At 39.2% G+C, this 18708-nt stretch overlaps 1 protein-coding gene across 4 annotated transcripts in view; it reads right to left on the bottom strand.

The window, feature by feature from the left end:
- Positions 1–18708, bottom strand: part of LOC135518574 (cadherin-12-like) — a 126157-nt gene that overhangs the window by 16802 nt on the left and 90647 nt on the right. For 2 of the 4 annotated variants that reach the window (XM_064943742.1, XM_064943743.1), the window contains 3 exons: positions 15160–15413; positions 8892–9032; positions 4865–4982 (listed from right to left, as the gene is read on the bottom strand). In XM_064943742.1, the coding sequence (XP_064799814.1) occupies positions 4865–4982; positions 8892–9032; positions 15160–15413 (513 nt within the window). Of the gene's footprint in view, positions 1–4852; positions 4987–8891; positions 9033–15159; positions 15414–18708 lie in introns of all 4 variants that reach the window. The other 2 variants (XM_064943741.1, XM_064943740.1) reach the window with 2 other exon arrangements.

The raw sequence follows: 18708 nt of genomic DNA, 5'->3' as shown, positions 1-18708 counted from the left end.
GGAGAAATAGTAATGATTTGTTCTCGGCTGCAAAATGCATTTGGAATTTTAATATACAGACGTAGTTTTATATTTTTCTAGTTATTTTATATACAATACACTCACACTGTTGGGACATTAGGTTATACTTTAAGTTATGTGACTCATAAAGTTACATTAAGGAGTTTTTTTCTACATATTTCTTTGACTGGCATCAATATTAAAAACATGACCCCTGCAGCCTTTTCTCAGAGTGAACATACTGTATTCCCCTGACCACTCCCATGAACACACAATGAATCATAGACTCACTATGCCCCATTCAACAGAAACAATTGAAATCAAATTAAGAATGCAGTTTTTATTTATCTAAATCTTTGCAACAATAAAGCCTTGTTTTATTATCACTGTGTAATGGCCAAAACCTGGACACAAAGCGTTCTATACATTCGTGTGACCTGAACAGGGACATATCCGTAAGAGAAAATTAATTAAACATTGTTTCTAGATGCACATATTCTAATTATGTTGTGTTTTACTTGTCTAAGGGCAACAGGGGGTAATGGATTCCTGTCACAGTCGATCAATGCACAGGGCTATGATCTCAATGGGAGGTTGTTTAGCCTCGTCTCTCATTCTCTCTTCGCTTCTACTTGCCTCGCCTCGAAACACTCCTCTTCCCTAATCTACTCTACTCTCCTCTGTGTGGCTTCAGTTTGAGATGATAGCCCCTTGCTTCACTAAACTCTACCCTCTTAATTTTAGAATGCATTCAGATACATGTAATTGTGTTTTTGATAATAGAGAGATTTCTTATTTTCTCTTTTTAATCCATTTCACTGAGAATACACAAACAGTGTGTTTGTCCAAGTCCAGTAGCTGTGAAGGAACAGAACCTTTATCCTGCATTGCCTACACCTGAAATTGTTGTATGTCCTAAGGCAAACATCTCTGTTTAAAGAAGTCATATTGTATGCCTTCTGCATAGCCTTCCTTGCTGCTTTCAAATGGAAATATGTATCTTTTGTTTTCCTCACCTGAATACATCCCTGGTTTACTGTTCAGGGGAGGTTGGTATTTTGGTATTTGGTATTTTATTAGGATCCCCATTAGCTGTTGCAAAAGCAGCAGCTACTCTTCCTGGGGTCCACAAAAAACATGAAACATAATACAGAATGACATAATACAGAACATCAATAGACAAGAACAGCTCAAAGACAGAACTACATACATTGCTGCTGCACAGTGTGATTTGCTTCAGAATACCTGTACTGCACTGTAAGTGCTTTGTTTGTTCTTTGGCAGGCAATTTGAGGGGGGCTAATCATCGAAGGGTATGATGGCTCTTACAAGAGAAGACCTGCAATTCTTTATCACCAACCAGCTGTGAGTAACAGCTGGCGGAATCTTCCTGTTAAAAGTACTAGTATGGAAAGCATGGAGCCAAACGGATATTATTCTCTGAGGGAGAAGAACGTAAAGTTTTAAGTGTATATCTTGGCGATGGTTAATACTCGAGTTCCAGAAAATAGTTAGATCTAATGTTGTAGGGTTGAGGTCGAGATTAGAAGTGGTAATCACCAGATCTGAAAAATGTGTAACTAATATATCATTAAAATAAAGGTTCATTGAGCAAGGCATAACCCACTCTGCACACCACATCATTTCAATGTGGATAATTGGGTAATACTTGGTTGAGACGTTGATCAATGAAATTCTAACCCACTCAAAAAGTGTGTTACATTTCCAATGTATAATCACAATGCTTTCAGCCATCTAAAAGCACAACCAAAATCCAATGGAAAAAATGTACGATTTCTGGTTGTCACCCAAATGTCTATCACTGTACTTTCAATCATTTAAAAGCACAGCAAAGTTCAAATGGGAATAGAATTTCAGATATGTTGTTTATTTATACAACAGATGAATGTGTTATCACTGTGCTTCATCTAATAGTGGAACCAAATGACCTTGATTGCAGTTCAGAATACATTGAAAGTACGTGGTGCAAGTGATCAATGCAGTTTGAGATACTGCACAGATTATTACTGCAAATGTGAATATCTACACAGACCTGTGACGACCTATGCATGCTATATTGAATATGCAGACTTTATATGATTAGCTACATAAGACAAAATGTATAATTACAGTAACCTCAAAATGTGGCCATGGATGTGTTACTCATTTCAAGGTTGAATGTTACATTTGTTTATAAAATAGCCTTAACTTTAAGCTGTTTACTGTGTTACAAAAGCAATTAAGGGTTCAAGCAGCGAAGCTGCGTGAAACACGATTCTACTTGTTGACATTGCTTATTAGGGGTTCCAGGATAGCATCTCAAGCAACATGGCCGCTACTGACCAATAAACATTGACGTGGGCGTGGTCTTGGTCATAAATATATATAACTCTGACACGGATATTTATAATGTAACAAAATTTTATACACATGTACCAAACAAGACTCAACATATCTAAGCACATTCAGATCAACCATACTGTGGTGCTATTTTTTTAAACATTTTATTTAACCAGGCAAGTCATTTAAGAACAAATTCTTATTTTCAATGACAGCCTAGGAAAAGTGGGTTAACTGCCTGTTCAGGGAAAGAACAACAGATTTGTACCTTGTCAGCTCGGGGGTTTGAACTTGCAAACTTCCGGTTACTAGTCCAACGCTCTAACCACTAGGCTACCCTGCCACCCCTATAACAGGCACATGTTTATATCTCCTGATCTGTTAGACTCAGAATAATGAAATTTGGCACATATGCTCAGGGATATATATCTAGCTAACCTGTACAGTATGGTCACATGGCACTGCTTGACAGGAAAACACAAAGCTTATTTGGCTCATAGTTGTCATATTGTTTTAAGATGTGCATCTATAGATGGTATATACTACATTTGGTGACGATCTGCCCAGCGGTTCTGTTTTAAAGTAGCCAACATCATAAAAAATTGTCCAAAATACAATAAATTAGTATTGCATGATCTGTATGATTTTGAGTTCTGCTAATTGGTAATCATGGTAAGGAATGCATAAGTATCTTATCCTAGGGCAATGTTTATAATGTGTCCTGATGATGTCAAAGTGGGTCCACAGCTTGAACCCCGGCAATGCTGCTTGCAGCTATATTATTGAATTGTGTTTGTTTAACATCTCAATGAAGTAGAAACACTTAAAGGAGATGTATCTACTGCTTGGATAGTTTCGGCTGAGCCACTGGCTTAATCCCATTCTTTAAACCTGTATTAGTTGGAGATTTGAATCCAACATATAATTTGTTAACTTGTCGACAAGTTAATAGGCTATTTAGTGTAATTCAAAAATGATGTAGAATTGTGTTTGGTTGTCAAATCAGCAAAATATCAACATTTCAAGGAAATATGTCTTCGGTGTTGATAGTTCCATCTGTGCCACTGACTAAGCCTGCATTAATTCCAGTCTGTCTACAAATTAATAATTGATATGGTGGATTCATGTCTCCATCAACCAAAAATATAAGTTAAAGAGTAAGACTAAATCAAATCAAACTTTAAATGTATAAAAAATTATATGATTTAGTCCAATTCTTTAACTTCGATTTTTGGTTGAAATGGAGACTTGAGTCCAACATTTCAATTATTAATTTGTAGAAAAACTGGAATTATAGCCAGTGGCACAGATGGAACTATCCAAGCAGAAGATACATCTCCTGCAAATGTTGATATTTGGTTGCGTTGACAAACAAACACAATTCAATATCACTAAATATCATTACATTTGAAATCAACCAGAGCTTGAAACCCTAGGCCTATTGGATTATCTATATTTAGGTTCAGGTTGAATTGAAGCAATAGCTGTTGATGACATTCTTAGTGCTATATTGGTCTAAATACTATCATTGATGATACATGAGTGATAAAGTATGGTCACATGGAATTTGCTCTGTTAAACCTACCCTTTGGAATGACTTCAATAGCAATAGTGAATCTATTTTGTTTTTAAGCGATCTCTCAACAATCCTTCTCACTATAGCACATCGGTCATTGTCAGTGATATCATAGCTAAGCCGGGCTTGGTTAAATCCCTGGATGGGAGACCAATATATCAATTCTCCAGTAGAAGGTGTGGCCCAGCCTACTGTTATTTTTCTGATAGTGGATATAATGTTAAAGATCTGATGTTGTTCTAAAGGTACAAATTAAATATATTCATACAAGGTTTTTCTAGATTGAAATTTAGTTACCATGTTGACATGATACTGTGGTTGAAATTTTACCCTCAAAACACAGTTCACGTTGTCTTTTTTGAAATCCATATGTAATATCTAAGTAGAGTCCACATCACAATTTGTTGACAAATTACTTTGAAACCACATTGATTCAACCAGTTTGTACCCAGTGGGAAGTAAGGATAATGCATCTTTAGTGTGTGACGGAAAGGTCTTTCGAGCTATTCGGTAAATCCCCAAAGGGGCTCTCTGTCGGCACACTAACTGCATGTTGATGTTTGCTAATATGCTAATTTGTAGGCACGGGTGGTTTACAATGTGCACATGCAGAGACTCCCCTGCATCCAAATAAATCATCTGAATGTACACTTGCTTGCTGATGAACAAAGCACGCCCAACCCCTCCATTAGCTGAAATAAAGCAGATGGTTTTAGCATTATGCAAAACTCTGATACAATGATACCAGTGATATGCATGGCAATGAGCTTTTGTTTTATATGATTTATTCATTTTTAAACATTTTAAAGCCTATTGCACACAGCTGAATATTAATTGTTAATGGTTCTTTGTACCGCTGTAGGCCCTGGTCAAAAGTAGTGCAGTACATATGGTGCCATTTGGGATATAGCCTTTGGGACTCATATACACACACGCACACTCACTTACCTGGCCTACTTTGGCATTTTCACACACAAAGCTCTCGTAAGGGATGGCTAGTTCAGGGGAAAATTCATTGACATCCAGTACATGAATGGTGACAGCCACTCTACTGGTCAGCACTGGGCTATCTGAGGAGTAAAATCACACAACAAACAACAATGAGCATAACAATTACACATGCTTCTAGTTAATGAGTTTCATTGTGCTTGCCTATGGGTTAGTTAGTGTAAGAAGAGGGAAAACAGAGTGTTAGATTATACAATTCCCTATTGATTATACAACCCTGACATCATGTGGTTGTATAATGCACTGCAGTCTTAGGATTCTCAGATGCCTCAAAAGTATCCATGTATTGGAGAATAAATACAAAGTCAATACCTTAAAATAAATCTGTTCTTTCAGTATTCTAAAAACAGAAGACTATATTCCATGAACAATAAACACAGTATGATTGAACGTTTATAGCTATACTTGGTTCTACCCATTAGTTGTGTACAGATTGCGCAAACCATTCTCCCTCAGACTTCTGCTATGGGTTCCAGCTTAAACTGCTGTTAAAATGCAAGTCACATATTAATGACATTGCCGAAACTCCCTAGAGGAGCAGTTACCGGAATCTCTGCTTTTGAAACAATATTTCTATACAGCTATGGCACAAGGGGGAAATGTCTTCTTTGTATTCAGAGGCAGAAGTGAAGGTAAACTTTATGGATTTGAAGTGGGGGGGATAGGCTATGCTTTGCAGTGCAGGCTTATAGGGGAGGGAGCGGTGGATGGCCCTCCTCCCCTCCACAGGGGAATTGAAGATGCAGCTAGGGCTCAGCCAGAGACCTGTGTGCGACCTTGATGGAAAAAGCAATCTTCCTCACAGAAAAAAAACGACACTGAGTACGGGATTTGCTGCTTCCCGCACTGATCGCCACCCCTAACACTGATACTCCTCTGGCAGAAATGTTGGACATTGCGCATATCTCTCTCTCTCTCTCTCTCTCTCTCTCTCGCTCTCTCTGTCTTCTCCCTCTCTGTGATATTGTATCTTAAGGTCCTCTGGTTTTCTCTTGACCCTCTGACGCAGAACAATGAGGAACTATTTTCTATGAAAGGTGCATTGTGTCCTTCCAGGAATGAAGAGTTGTAGACCTATTGTATTAGTGTTCATAATCAAATAGAGGTCACGAAATGGTATTTATATCATTCATGAAACTGCAAGGGGGGAAACCTCAACCTATCCAATTATTTATATACACTAGATGGTATATAGGGGCGCTGTGTTGAATCCACTGCGCCTCCATCTTGGTTCTCCACCACCAGTGTAAAACATATTGTGGAAGCTATAGAAATGCAGTTATTTATGTGTACATTCGTTTTTAGCACATTCCATTATATTATGTCAGATAAACATAAAAATGTCAAATATATACAAATATTTTCCTTTAACCTCTATGGGATTGGTGTCCTATGATGCGAAGAGTGTGCAAAGCTGTCATCAAGGCAAAGGTGGCTACTTTGAAGGATCTCAAATAAAATATATATTAGGATTTGTTTAACACTTTTTTGGTTACTACATGATTCCATATGTGTTATTTCATAGTTTTGATGTTTTCACTATTATTCTACAATGTAGAAAATAGTAAAATGTGCAAACTTTTGACTGGTACTGTAATAGTTTGTTATCACTGTGAGCCCCTTATGCATGTTTGGTCTCCAATCAGATTTTAATCCACATAGTGGGAACATAACAAAACATAGCACACAGACACACATCTAAGAAGAATCACACAGGGCCCATACCGGCCATTACAGGAGCCACTGTAAAACGCTCTGTCAGGCTCTAAGGTCTCACAACTGATCTAAAGTCAAATGTTTAGAGATGCAAAACTGTAGTCCCAGAGAGAGCCCAGGTTTATCTTTAATGGATACCAAGTGTCCAGTCATTCTATAGCATACAACACCGTTACGTTTCCTATGAACACTGGACACAAGTGTATTCTGCTCACAAGTAAACGGCCTCTCTAGGAATTTAGGCCCTCAGAGGGGAAAGCTAGGTGGATGTAGTGTTAGTGAGGGGAATAAAGGTGCCTGAATCTTTCCAGCTGAAACAGTTCGGAAGAGTGATGCTTTTGTTTGTTTTGGACTTTGTTCGGGCAGACCATTTTTTTTAAATCAAGGACAGCCGATGTTCAGGAGCCGAAGTCTACGCCCCTTTGTCCATGATTGGTCAACTGTAGGGGTAGGCAAGTTTCTTCTTCATGATTCAGCCTGAAACTCAGTGTGCATTTAAGATTATGAACGACAACTTCAAGCATTGATTGACGAGGAGGTGCAGAAGTACCTGCACCTCTACAATTCTAGCCATGCATTATATGAAGACCACCATGCCAATTCACGGAGAGAGATTGTGGAGACGCTGGGGTCCCGACCCAAATACTTTTTCACAAAAGTGGTGTAGGGTTTACGGCAAGTTCGTCAAGGCAACAAAAACAAACAAGGGCTGCAGTGGAGATGCCGGTGGAAAGGCTACTCCAGAAATGTTGATACATCTTCCATGGCTTATTCGGTATGTGAAGCATTGGAAGACTGAAAGCAAAATGCCATATTCACCAGGTATGTTGTTGTATTTTGAGTCTGACAGGTGAACGAGGAAAGGAGGATGGAGGGATGTGAGAGGTATGTGTGCAAAAAGGATATCCCACGAGCCCCAATCGCTGATTCACATGTTGAGTATGATCGCTGAGCCTCCATCACCCCCACATTCCCCCACCCATATCCCTCAATCCATCCACCACTCCATCCCTCCATTACTGCAATGACTCCAGAAACATAAATTAGAATTTCATCGCCACCCACCGCGAAGTGACTAATGCCAGTTTCCAAGGCGATAAAAGCAGCTCAACTTTTAATGGCCCTTATTTTACAGTCCATTCTAATGAATATACAGCGTGGATAATTTTGATTGAGCACCAGCCTGCCTCCCAGATAATGACTTTGATGGCTCTTAGCAGATTTTATGACTTGATGACGATGGATTTGCTTATTTATCTGGAAATTTACTCCACTTTTCTTCATAAAAATATATAATTAGTCTGATGGCAGGTCTTAAATTCACAGTGAGTGTAAATGAACTCTTAAATCAACACTGCAGGGCTCTCCATCATTTATAAATACCTCTTTTTTGTGACGTGACTGAAAACATAGACTTTCTTCATCATTGTCAACATAAGATCATTCAAGCAAGAACATTTTTATCTTAAAGACATGCTCTGGAACTTTGCCGACTAGTAAGTATTTTTTTTAAACCTCCCGCCTTGGCCTGGATGTGTCAGTGTGTAGTTCATTTATGCCAAATCTATTTTCAGAATTAATGTTTTACCTCAATAAGCCACGACATCCCTAGTTTAAAAGAGAATGCTTTCTGGAAGCTGTACGGCACCGTTTTCCCTCCATTTCCCCCCACATGGGCCAGCCCCTTAGCAATTACCCAAGCAATTCGAGTTTCAGCCAATTATCTTCAGCTCCTCGTCATTTGAGTGACATCTAGCAAGATGCATACACAGCAGAGCGAGAGAGCAATGACGCGATGCACATATCTGCACATACAGTATGTGACGTAGTACGCAATTTGTTGGTGATCATTTTTGGCTCGTGAACTCTGCTTTCACATCTACTGGCTAAAAAAATATACAAAAGTACCAGAGAATCTCTTTAAAATATCATGAATAAGAAACCTTGAATTGGAAGGCAGTTAAAAACATTTTTAAGGTAGAGCATTAAAAGGTAGAGAGGGTAAAGCATGAAGAGAAGGACAGAGAGAGTTTCAGAGACAGTTAAGGTAGGTACGGCCAGAGGAAACAATGTCCTGATCAAACAAGCTCCGGGGGAGCCATCATGCTTTAAGGTTGCCAATAAACGACTCAAACAAAATGAGATTGACTATTGACTTGATTAAAACCTCCTTAAATCTGTCACACAGATTTCAAAAGACAAAGGCGGCAGTGATACCTGCATGAATCGTGATCTATCTGTTGTCACATACTTACTAAGTTTGGTGGCCACAATCGTGATATTGTGCTGGGCGATATGTTCTCTGTCAAGTAGTTCGTTTGTGGAAATCGTTCCCTCCACTGGATCAATGTCAAAGTAGCTGTCCAGGTCACTCTTCCAGTCAATGGAATACCTAATAAAACATTTGGTAAATTAGGCAATTTCCCACACGAGGGTAGCAAGGAATTAATTTCCCCCATGGGCAAATGTATAGAATTATGTGTAATATATTCAGCCAGGGGTTGCATCCCAAACTGCACCATATTCCCTATGTCTCCCTATGGGCCCTGGTCAAATGTAATATACTATATAAGGAATAGGTATCCATTTGAGAGGCAGAGAGGTAATGTTTATTACTCATACACTGAGGGCATTTCCACAAAATGGGCTGTGGTAAGCAGCATACATCACAATTGAGTAACGGTGGCGCATGTGTCTTGGTTATGCTGACTAAATATTTTTTTTTAGAGTGACACAAATAGAGTCCACAACATGCACAGTCTTTTAAAGAAACATTGCTCTAGACATGTACTTTCAATAAGGGTTAAGGACCACTGAAAGCAGCCTCATCATTAAGATGTAGGCTACACAACGTTTCCACAAAGATGCAAGCTGATCAACGTATCGTTTTCAAACCAAAGAGGCATTTGTTGATTACTAAAGAGGCTTTTGTTAGATATTGAAGAGGCATTTGTTAATTCCGAAAGAGGCATTTGTTATTGATGTTGCTGCATGGCAAAATTGATATGTTCAGCTAATGATTTGTCTTCCGGTTATTGCAATGTGGTCGACTTGGACCTAAACAATGTCTTTCTCAAATATTCTTTCTGTAAACTTGGTACTCTTTGTATGGCGCTATACTGTGCTTAGTAATGTTATATATTGGTAGCACAGTTCTCCAACAGCTTGTAAAAAGGCAGTTTGGCCTGAATTTTCATATCTGTTTCTCATCATGTCTGATACGTGTAGAACCAGTTCTAACCAGATAACATGTTTTATAGTCAAACATCCAATTATCCTAGCCCTCTCTTTAACCCTGTTTAGTTGAAAGCCTTGAAGTAGACTTGATCTAGCCAGAACCGTTCAGTGTTAGGTCTACTTTCTTTGATGAATATTACACTAGAACTCTGATCACTGGTTCAAAGGGATGAATGCTTGTAAATTCATCCTTAGGGCATGACCATATTTTTCTAGTTGAATCTCAACCTGCCTTTTTTTTAACAATCTCCCTTCTGAAATGCTACTTTTGAGATATCCTTTGTAATTGTTAGTGTGCAAATATGGCATTACTTCAAAAGGAATATATATCATGTTTCCAAAAGACACCACCAGTCTTTAATTTGATATGAATTTAATATTGCATTTTACAAGAAAAATATGCTATGGAAAAATGCTAATAATCATTTGATTTTATTTTTGATTTAACCTTTATTTAACTATTTATTATTATTCTTTATTTGTTTTTTACTTTCGTTTTCTTTATATTTTCTTAACTCTTCTTGAACTGCGCTGTTGGTTAAGGGCTTGTAAGTAAGCATTTCACGGTAAGGACTAGACGTGTTGTATTCGGCGCATGTGACAACTACGCAAGTCAGTTAAGAACAAAATCTTATTTTACCATTACAGCCTACTTCGGCCAAACCCTCTCCTAACACATACGACACTGGGCCAATTGTGCGCCGCCTTATGGGAAGGCCGGTTGTGATACAGCCCGGGATCAAACCAGGGTCTGTAGTGACACCTCTAGCACTGAGATTGAGAGCCTTAGACTCCTGCACCACTCGGGAGCCATTATGCTCCAGTCCCATTTTAATAAAGAAAACCTTATCAATAAAAAACACGCCAACAGTTTTCATAAATACTTAATTGTGAGTATCTAACATTAGTTTGTAGTCTGTCAATGGAATGACTGAGTGATCAAAAATAAGCAAAGCTGACAATTTCACTGCAATGAAAATCCACTGATAGACTCCAGTGTGTCAGTCTACTTTTCAGCACCTGGACAGCTCAACTCGCTATTGAGGAACATGAACAGCTCTATACACTGTTCAGGACCATGGATAACACATTTTATAGTTCAGCATCACACTGGTGATTGAGAGCTATATAGCACATCTATGCAGTGTTCACTGTGAACTGCAAAACTTTCTCTGTTCAACCCATTGGCATTGATGTACGTCCTGAACCTCAAACAAGAGCAGTTGGGGCGGCAGGGTAGCCTAGTGGTTAGAGCGAATGTTCGCCTCTATCAAGCCACTATTGAGAAAGCCATGAAGGCCTTTCTTGTGATAGAGTATGATGGAGGAGGCTGAGAGTTTACAGCCAATGTGGTGCACTGGATGCTGCACCACTTCCTTTCACAATGCTTTCAGATGTCCGTGATCTCTGGTCATGTCAGAAAAGGTTGCACAAATCCCTCAGAGTCATCTGAACTTTCAGTTGATGGTTGGAGTAATGATAAAATGCAGTTTTCATGCTTGCTCTTCCCTTCAGTTAAATATAACTTGGTGATGCACCACAGAATAGTGGGAGTTTGTGGAGGCGAAACTCTAAAATTGTGATTCGCTATGCATGATAAGTCATTGGTACTATTGTTTTGGAGTTATTTTCTGACGGCGTGAATACGAACAATGTCAACTTTGGAGTTTCTGAATAATTAAACACACTCAAGACAAAGTGAAAAATCAAAACAACTGAGAGCAAAGGCTTTTTGTTCTACAAATCTTTACCTCGCCTATTCTATTGTATTTTACGAGATTAAATATTAATATTAAAACAAATACTTTCTTGGATGCAACAGGCTATTTTTTGCCATTTGTATCTTGTACAACCACTCAAGAGTACATCCTTGAAAATCGTCACTGTAGAACTAAAAGCAATCTGTCTGAACAGATATAAGACTCCAAAGCAAAATACCCCTCATACATTTTTTAACAATGTACTCTGTTTCCATCTGTGCACGAGACACTCAATTGTCTTCTACTGTACTCTCTGTGCTAAGATTTTTATTTGAAATGCTATTTGCAAGAAACAGAGCGAGATAGAGAGAGAGATAGAGAGTGTTTGGACTCAGGGTTGGGGAGTACCACGTTACATGTAACCTGTTATATGAACCTGATATATATATTTTTTAAATCACTGTAATCCTAATCTTTTTCAATGAAGTTCAAAGCAGCATTGAAAAAAGGCACAACTTTTTTATTCCGCCTGACGGAATATGACCACAAGTCAGAGACACACCAAATGCATTTGATGGATCAGAGGAAAATAACAGGAATACTATTTTGTAAACTACAGTCCAAGCCATGTCTTTCAATGGTTTGACTGCTGATCACATCCAAAGATGATCCAATTTCAATAAACACTTTGAGGTTAGGGCGATAGCAGTGGTGGAGCCTATACGGGATATCACTTATTATTTACATAGCTCATTGAATCACACTGCTGCTCTCTCATTTAGCTTGTTGCGCCTTACGGATTGGGATTGTTGTGGATGGCTATTCACAAATGTACACTACTGTTCAAAAGTTTGGGGTCACTTCGAAATGTAGTTGTTTTTAAAGAAAAGCCTTTTTTTGTCCATTAAAATAACATCAAATTGATCAGAAATACAGTGTAGACATTGTTAATGTTGTAAATGAGTATTGTCGCTGGAAACAGCTGATTTTTAATGGAATATCTACACAGGCGTATAGAGGCCCATTATCAGCAATCATCACTCCTGTGTCCCAATGGCATGTTCTGTTAGCTAATCCAATTTTATCATTTTAAAAGCCTAATTGATCTTTAGAAAACCCTTTTGCAATTATCTTAGCCCAGCTGAAAACTGTTGAACTGATTAAAGAAGCAATAAAACTGGCCTTCTTTAGACTAGTTGAGTATCTGGAGCATCAGCATTTGTGGGTTCGATTACAGGCTCAAAATGGCTATAAACAAAGCAATTTCTATGAAACTCGTCAGTCTATTCTTGTTCTGAGAAATTAATGCTATTCCATGCGAGAAATTGCAAAGAAACTGAAGATCTCATACAATGCTGTGTACTACTCCCTTCACAGAACAGCATAAACTGGCTCTAACCAGAATAGATAGAGGAGTGGGAGGCCCCGGTGCACATCTGAGCAAGCGTACAAGTACATTAGAGTGTCTAGTTTGAGAAACAGACGCCATTACAAGTCCTTAACTGGCAGCTTCATTAAATAGTACACACAAAACACTAGTCTCAACGTCAACAGTGAAGAGGCGACTAAGGGATGCCGGCCTTCATGGCAGAGTTGCAAAGAAAAAGCCATATCTCAGACTGGCCAATAAAAATAAAATATTACTATGGGCAAAAGAACACAGACACAGGATAGCGAAACTCTGCCAAGAAGACGAGCATCCCGGAGTCGCCTCTTCAACGTGCCATTGGAACACAGGAGTGATGGTAGGCCTCTGATAATAGGCCTCTGTACGCTATGAGGATTCTGTGTTATGCACTATAGCCCGTTACCATATATGTGATTGAATATTATCTGCTGTTGACTTGTGTGGATGTGTTATGCAACATAGCTGACTTGAAACTTTGTTAACAGTTTCAGGGCCATGGGCCTTTCTCATGATGGAAAAATACAGAATAACATAAAAATGGACACATACAGAACGTAGTTTAGCAAACAACAGACTGTTTTTGTTAGAACTCAAACTTAACAATAACTGAAACCAGATATGTGATAACGGTATCTAGGGAAAGAGCGCATAGATACTCAACACAGCAACAGTTACATATATCAACTGGAGCGCCCGGGGGCTGGTACCAGCTCGTACGACAACAATCAACGATAGGCTGAGTGAGTCTAAACCACGCCCAGTCTCTACTCTGACAGCCCGGCTCGGAAGCAGGAACTATTTCTTTCAGAGTATATTTATAATATTTTTGTCAAGAACAAGTTAGTTCTCTGTTTGCCCTGCGAGGTGGGACAGAGAGCCCGTATATACAAAAATTGCATTTACCACTTACTCCTTAGCTAATAAAAAATACATAGCATACAATCGGTGACTCATTGTCATATTTATCCTGATACCAGATTCGAATTGACACAGATTCGAATTGACGCAACTCTCTATTGTAGCCATTTCCAGCTACAATAGTCATTGACAACATTAACAATTTCTACACTGTATTTCTGATCAATTTGATGTTATTTTAATGGACAAAAAAATGCTATTCTTTAAAAAACAAGGACATTTCTATGTGACCCCAAACTTTTGAATGGTAGTGTATATATGTACTGTAACCCAATTGCATAGCTGTGATAGCTGCGATCCATAGCTGCGATCCACACTAGGCAGCTGTTGCAAGAGCGCATTTTAGACTGGCTGTCCACTGGTCACAAAAAACAATGATTGATAGGTATCTTAAACTTCTTCTATTCAACCAATGTTTTTGTGACCAGTGGACAGCCAGTATAAAATACGCTCTTGCAACAGCTGCATAGTGTGGATCGCAGCTATAGAGTTCCTCCCGTCTAAACTGTTCTGTGGTATTATACTGCAAAAAATGAGTTTATTTCAAAAACACCACGATTGCAGCTGAAAAAAATAAACATAAGCCTAACAAACACATTCTCAAACTCACACACTTTTTATAGACTTAAACAGCTGCAAATTATTGAGATATCAAAGTGTCACCAACAAAGCCTAATTGTATTATCTGTATTAGAAAGCAATGGGTTAGAAAAAGCCTACATAACCAACCCATGAAGTAAAACCTCCATTTATTCCCAGCTGTGTTAACTTCTAACATTGATTTATCCTGCAAAAGATGTTGATCAACTGGTAATATTTGTTTTGTGTTTTTCTAATGGCTCTTAAGGGGAGAGTAATCTAAAAGTAACTGACAGTAATCATATTACTGAGTTCTGGTAATCCAAAAGTGACTTTATTGATAGGTCCCTAGCAACTGTAACAGATTGCAATTAGAAAGTAACATACCCAGCCTTGTTTGGAGTCCCCCAGGTTGAGGAGTAATGAACAGAGTGTTACAGCACCACCCAAGGTCCTATAGTTACTCATCCTATTTCTTAAACCAAAATAAAAGTTGTAACTTTACTTGACAGGACTGCTGCTAGTGAGATGTAGACTGCTAGAGATAAAGAGAGTTTGGGCTTTATTGTTGTTGAATCAGGTTAGTGTAGACCAGGAATAAAGATCTTACAGTGCCTCCCAAGGTCTTCTAGCTCCTCATGATATTCCCTAAACCATAACAACAGTTTTTACTTTACCTGACAGGGCTGTTGCTAGCATCCAGATCCTGGGCGGTGACTGCTCCGATGATGTCACCTACAGGTGAGTCCTCGTACACATCCATCTCATAGGAGGGCTTAGTGAACACTGGAGGCTCATCTACATCCAGGACGTTAATCTTCACTGTGGCCGTGTCTTTAAAGGCCCCTAAGCTGTGGAAGCGTGGGTCCAGGTGGGCGTTGGATGCATCTACCTTGAAGGTGTAGGCCTTCTTCGTTTCGTAGTCCAGTGGCTGATAGAAAGAAAATAAATGATTAGGTGTGTTGACTTCAACACCTTACACGCATGGATAGGGCCAAGTGTAGATGTTTCTAACAGAATAACCCTACAAAGCATATGCATGACCATTGTAGCAATTCTAAGAGAAAACATTTCACCTGACACAAGACTTAATCCAAACATTGCACTGATTATTTTATGTGCATTTTACATTTGCTGTAGACCTACTATTCACAGCATCTGCGAATAACAAAATAAGAATATACTCTGGATGCATTCTGTAACATAATAATAATATTAATAGACATTTTGGAGTAGGTAAGAAAAAATGATGATCTCCAAGTGGCCACACACACAAGTAATTTCAATGCACTTTTATGACTCAAGGAAAGAGCTTTCAACTATAAGGTGCTTTCATTTAGCTCTCCTAGCTTTACCATTTGAGGAACTGAAGCAAGCACACTTTAGTAGTTTTTGTTTCGAACACAGCCTTGCATCCCCACCATCACACAATGACTGTTTTTGTTTACGAAATCCAAAAACATTCCTTTATAAATCACAATCTGGGTCAGGTGGGCATCATTTGAAAGTTTACTCTACTGCCAACATGGCTAGCTATGTTATAAAATATGATCTTACATTGTTAGGCTTTCAAACGACACTTCAGATACATTTTGGTGTGCATAGAATGGACTCATGAGTGCATTCAAGAGCACGTTCCCCAGCTAACAAACATAGGCTCATTTTGTTCAGGACAACCCAGGCCATAATGCATGTCATCCTTGTAACGGTGGATCAAATATAGTGATCATAAATGTTGATATGGAAATGTTCAATTCACATTTGTACTCATGGGTGTGTTGTTTGCTTGTATGACATCAAAGTGGTATTTATTATAATCCTCTACGTCTCATCTTTCAGAACACAACGACTCGTCTCAATTTACAGCATTTCCCTCACTCAGACAACAACAAATGTGCAAAAGTAGCCCAATTTTCATGAGGGATGGGTGCATCTGCTTGTTGCACGAGGTGCTGAAGTTTTTAATGGCGGCGATCAGTCAAAACCCATACAGCGCTGTGAAGCGAAGAACCTGAGCTCTGACATCATGTATGTATAGCATGTTACTGTACAGCCACTGCGTTCCAATCAATGACTGAATCTGACATTTCCAGCTCGTATATGTAATGACAAGGGCTGTGAGTAGAAAGGGCTACCAAAGGTGAAATTGCAATAATGCATGTTTAGGTACACCCACTCAATGTTTTGCACATCCTCAATGGATTTCACTACATGCAATAAAGTCGAGCTGCTGTAGTTGGTGGGTTCAAGAGCATTCACTGATGCATGAAAGCTCTCTTAAAGTGTTGATTTAAAGTGTTCTCCCTCCTATGTCTGTGACATCTCTGATTGGGTCAATTAGCTGGAGCGCAGGGTTACATCTGTAACCATCAGTAACCACGCTGTGTCTGCAGCTGCGATGTAAACATCCAATAACAGTGACAACCATGTACGCACCACTACCTATCTCCTGGAATCTCAGGTGTGACGGCCAGTCACTCACGTACAGTACGTATTTACACAAACACACGCATACATATAAGCACACAGAGATACGTACCAACACACACACACACAGATATATACACACACATGCAAGCATGCACACACCCACGCACACACATACTCACACACACACACACACACACACACTATCCACTCATGTGTTACCACAACAGCACTCACTCACAGACAGAGCCTGGTGGTCAGACTCCACTAGTCATGTGTCATATGAGAGACATTTGTTTCTGTGTAGTTCAAAATTACTAACACACAGCCACTATTGCACCAACACTGGCAACAAAATCACCTTATTGTGCCAACAAGTAAAAACATCTGGTAATAGCTGAGAGAAAATGTTTGTGTTTGAAGAGGCCGCAAGCAAGGGGGAGAAGCTGTGAATTTTACATGATACAATTTCTATGAGCAATCAAACACAGTGAATGTAGCAAGATAATGCAAAGACACAACCCCGGTAAATGACTACCATCCATCTTCATGGTACTATAACTGCCTCGCCACGGTTTCGTCCCAAATGCCCCCCTTTTTTCCACATAGTGCCCATAGGGCCCTGGTCAAAAGTAGTGCACTACGTAGGGAATAGGGAGCCATTCGGGACACACAGAATATCTCCATGATAGCCTACACTAGCCTCAGAACTATTACAGGTGTCTGATAAAAATAAAATGCTGCTGTATGTGTGAACGGGAGCCAATTTGAGAGCAATCATTGACCATCATCCACTGTGACTGGTTTGATTACAGTGAGCCAGATGCAACTGACTGGGCTCAGCTCAGCAACAGCAACTCTCTCTAGACAGGAAATGCACTCTATTACTTTCAATCGCTCTCAGCAATAAATGAATACAGAGGAGCAGGGTGCCTATAGCTACAGTTTACACAACACTTGTAAAAGTGAATGGCACATACATTCAAATGGCCTCACAATCAGACACCTGATCATTGCAAATATGTTAAGGTAAATGAGTTGCTAGCTTTTAAAAGGTCACCTTAGAAACAAAGTACAGTATATGTCTATTTACATGCTTTTATCACGCATAGGTATTTGTATGTTCTTCAGGTTGGGGATCAATTGCATTCAAATAAAGGCTTTTCCTTTACCTTATACCTCATACACACACAACACACACACACACACTACACAGCCTGCACTACACTGCAATGCATAACTCAGCTGAAATACAGGCACAGGTGGAGGGAGGTTGAGAGGAGAGGTGGGAAGCAGAAGGTCTACAGTAGGCCTCATTAGACACACTCTCACTGGAGACCTGGAGCGATATGACACTCTGTCTCCACATTCGCAGCACAAATACACAAACACCAGTGAACGCGAGCATGCATGGACATACACGCATGCATGTACACTTATACGCATGCACAAATGTACGTGCGCACACAAATTCAAGGTAAATTGGGTTCTGTAGTTATACTCAAATCTTTCCAAATCTTTAGAAGGAAGACATTATCGACTCTTGCTAAAAATTGAATTACGGTAGCTATCCCCAAGCCTGTAAAAGAGTTTTATTGCTTGAACTTTTTCTTTGTCCTGTAACATTTTTATCAAGTCCTGTCCACAGTGTTATTTTTCAAGGTCAGGAGCTTTGGCTTGTAGACGTCATTGTAAAGTATAGTGTGCCAAGCAGTGAATTCAATTAAGATATGGTAACAGTAGAGTCAAAATGAGAACGAGGTTAGAGGAGGTAAACGCACTCTCGGCCAGCCACAGTT

The sequence above is a fragment of the Oncorhynchus masou genome, chromosome 28, assembly GCF_036934945.1.
Source record: "Oncorhynchus masou masou isolate Uvic2021 chromosome 28, UVic_Omas_1.1, whole genome shotgun sequence".
In the NCBI taxonomy this organism is placed as follows: Eukaryota; Metazoa; Chordata; class Actinopteri; order Salmoniformes; family Salmonidae; genus Oncorhynchus; species Oncorhynchus masou.
This window is presented reverse-complemented; position numbering and strand designations above follow the sequence as displayed.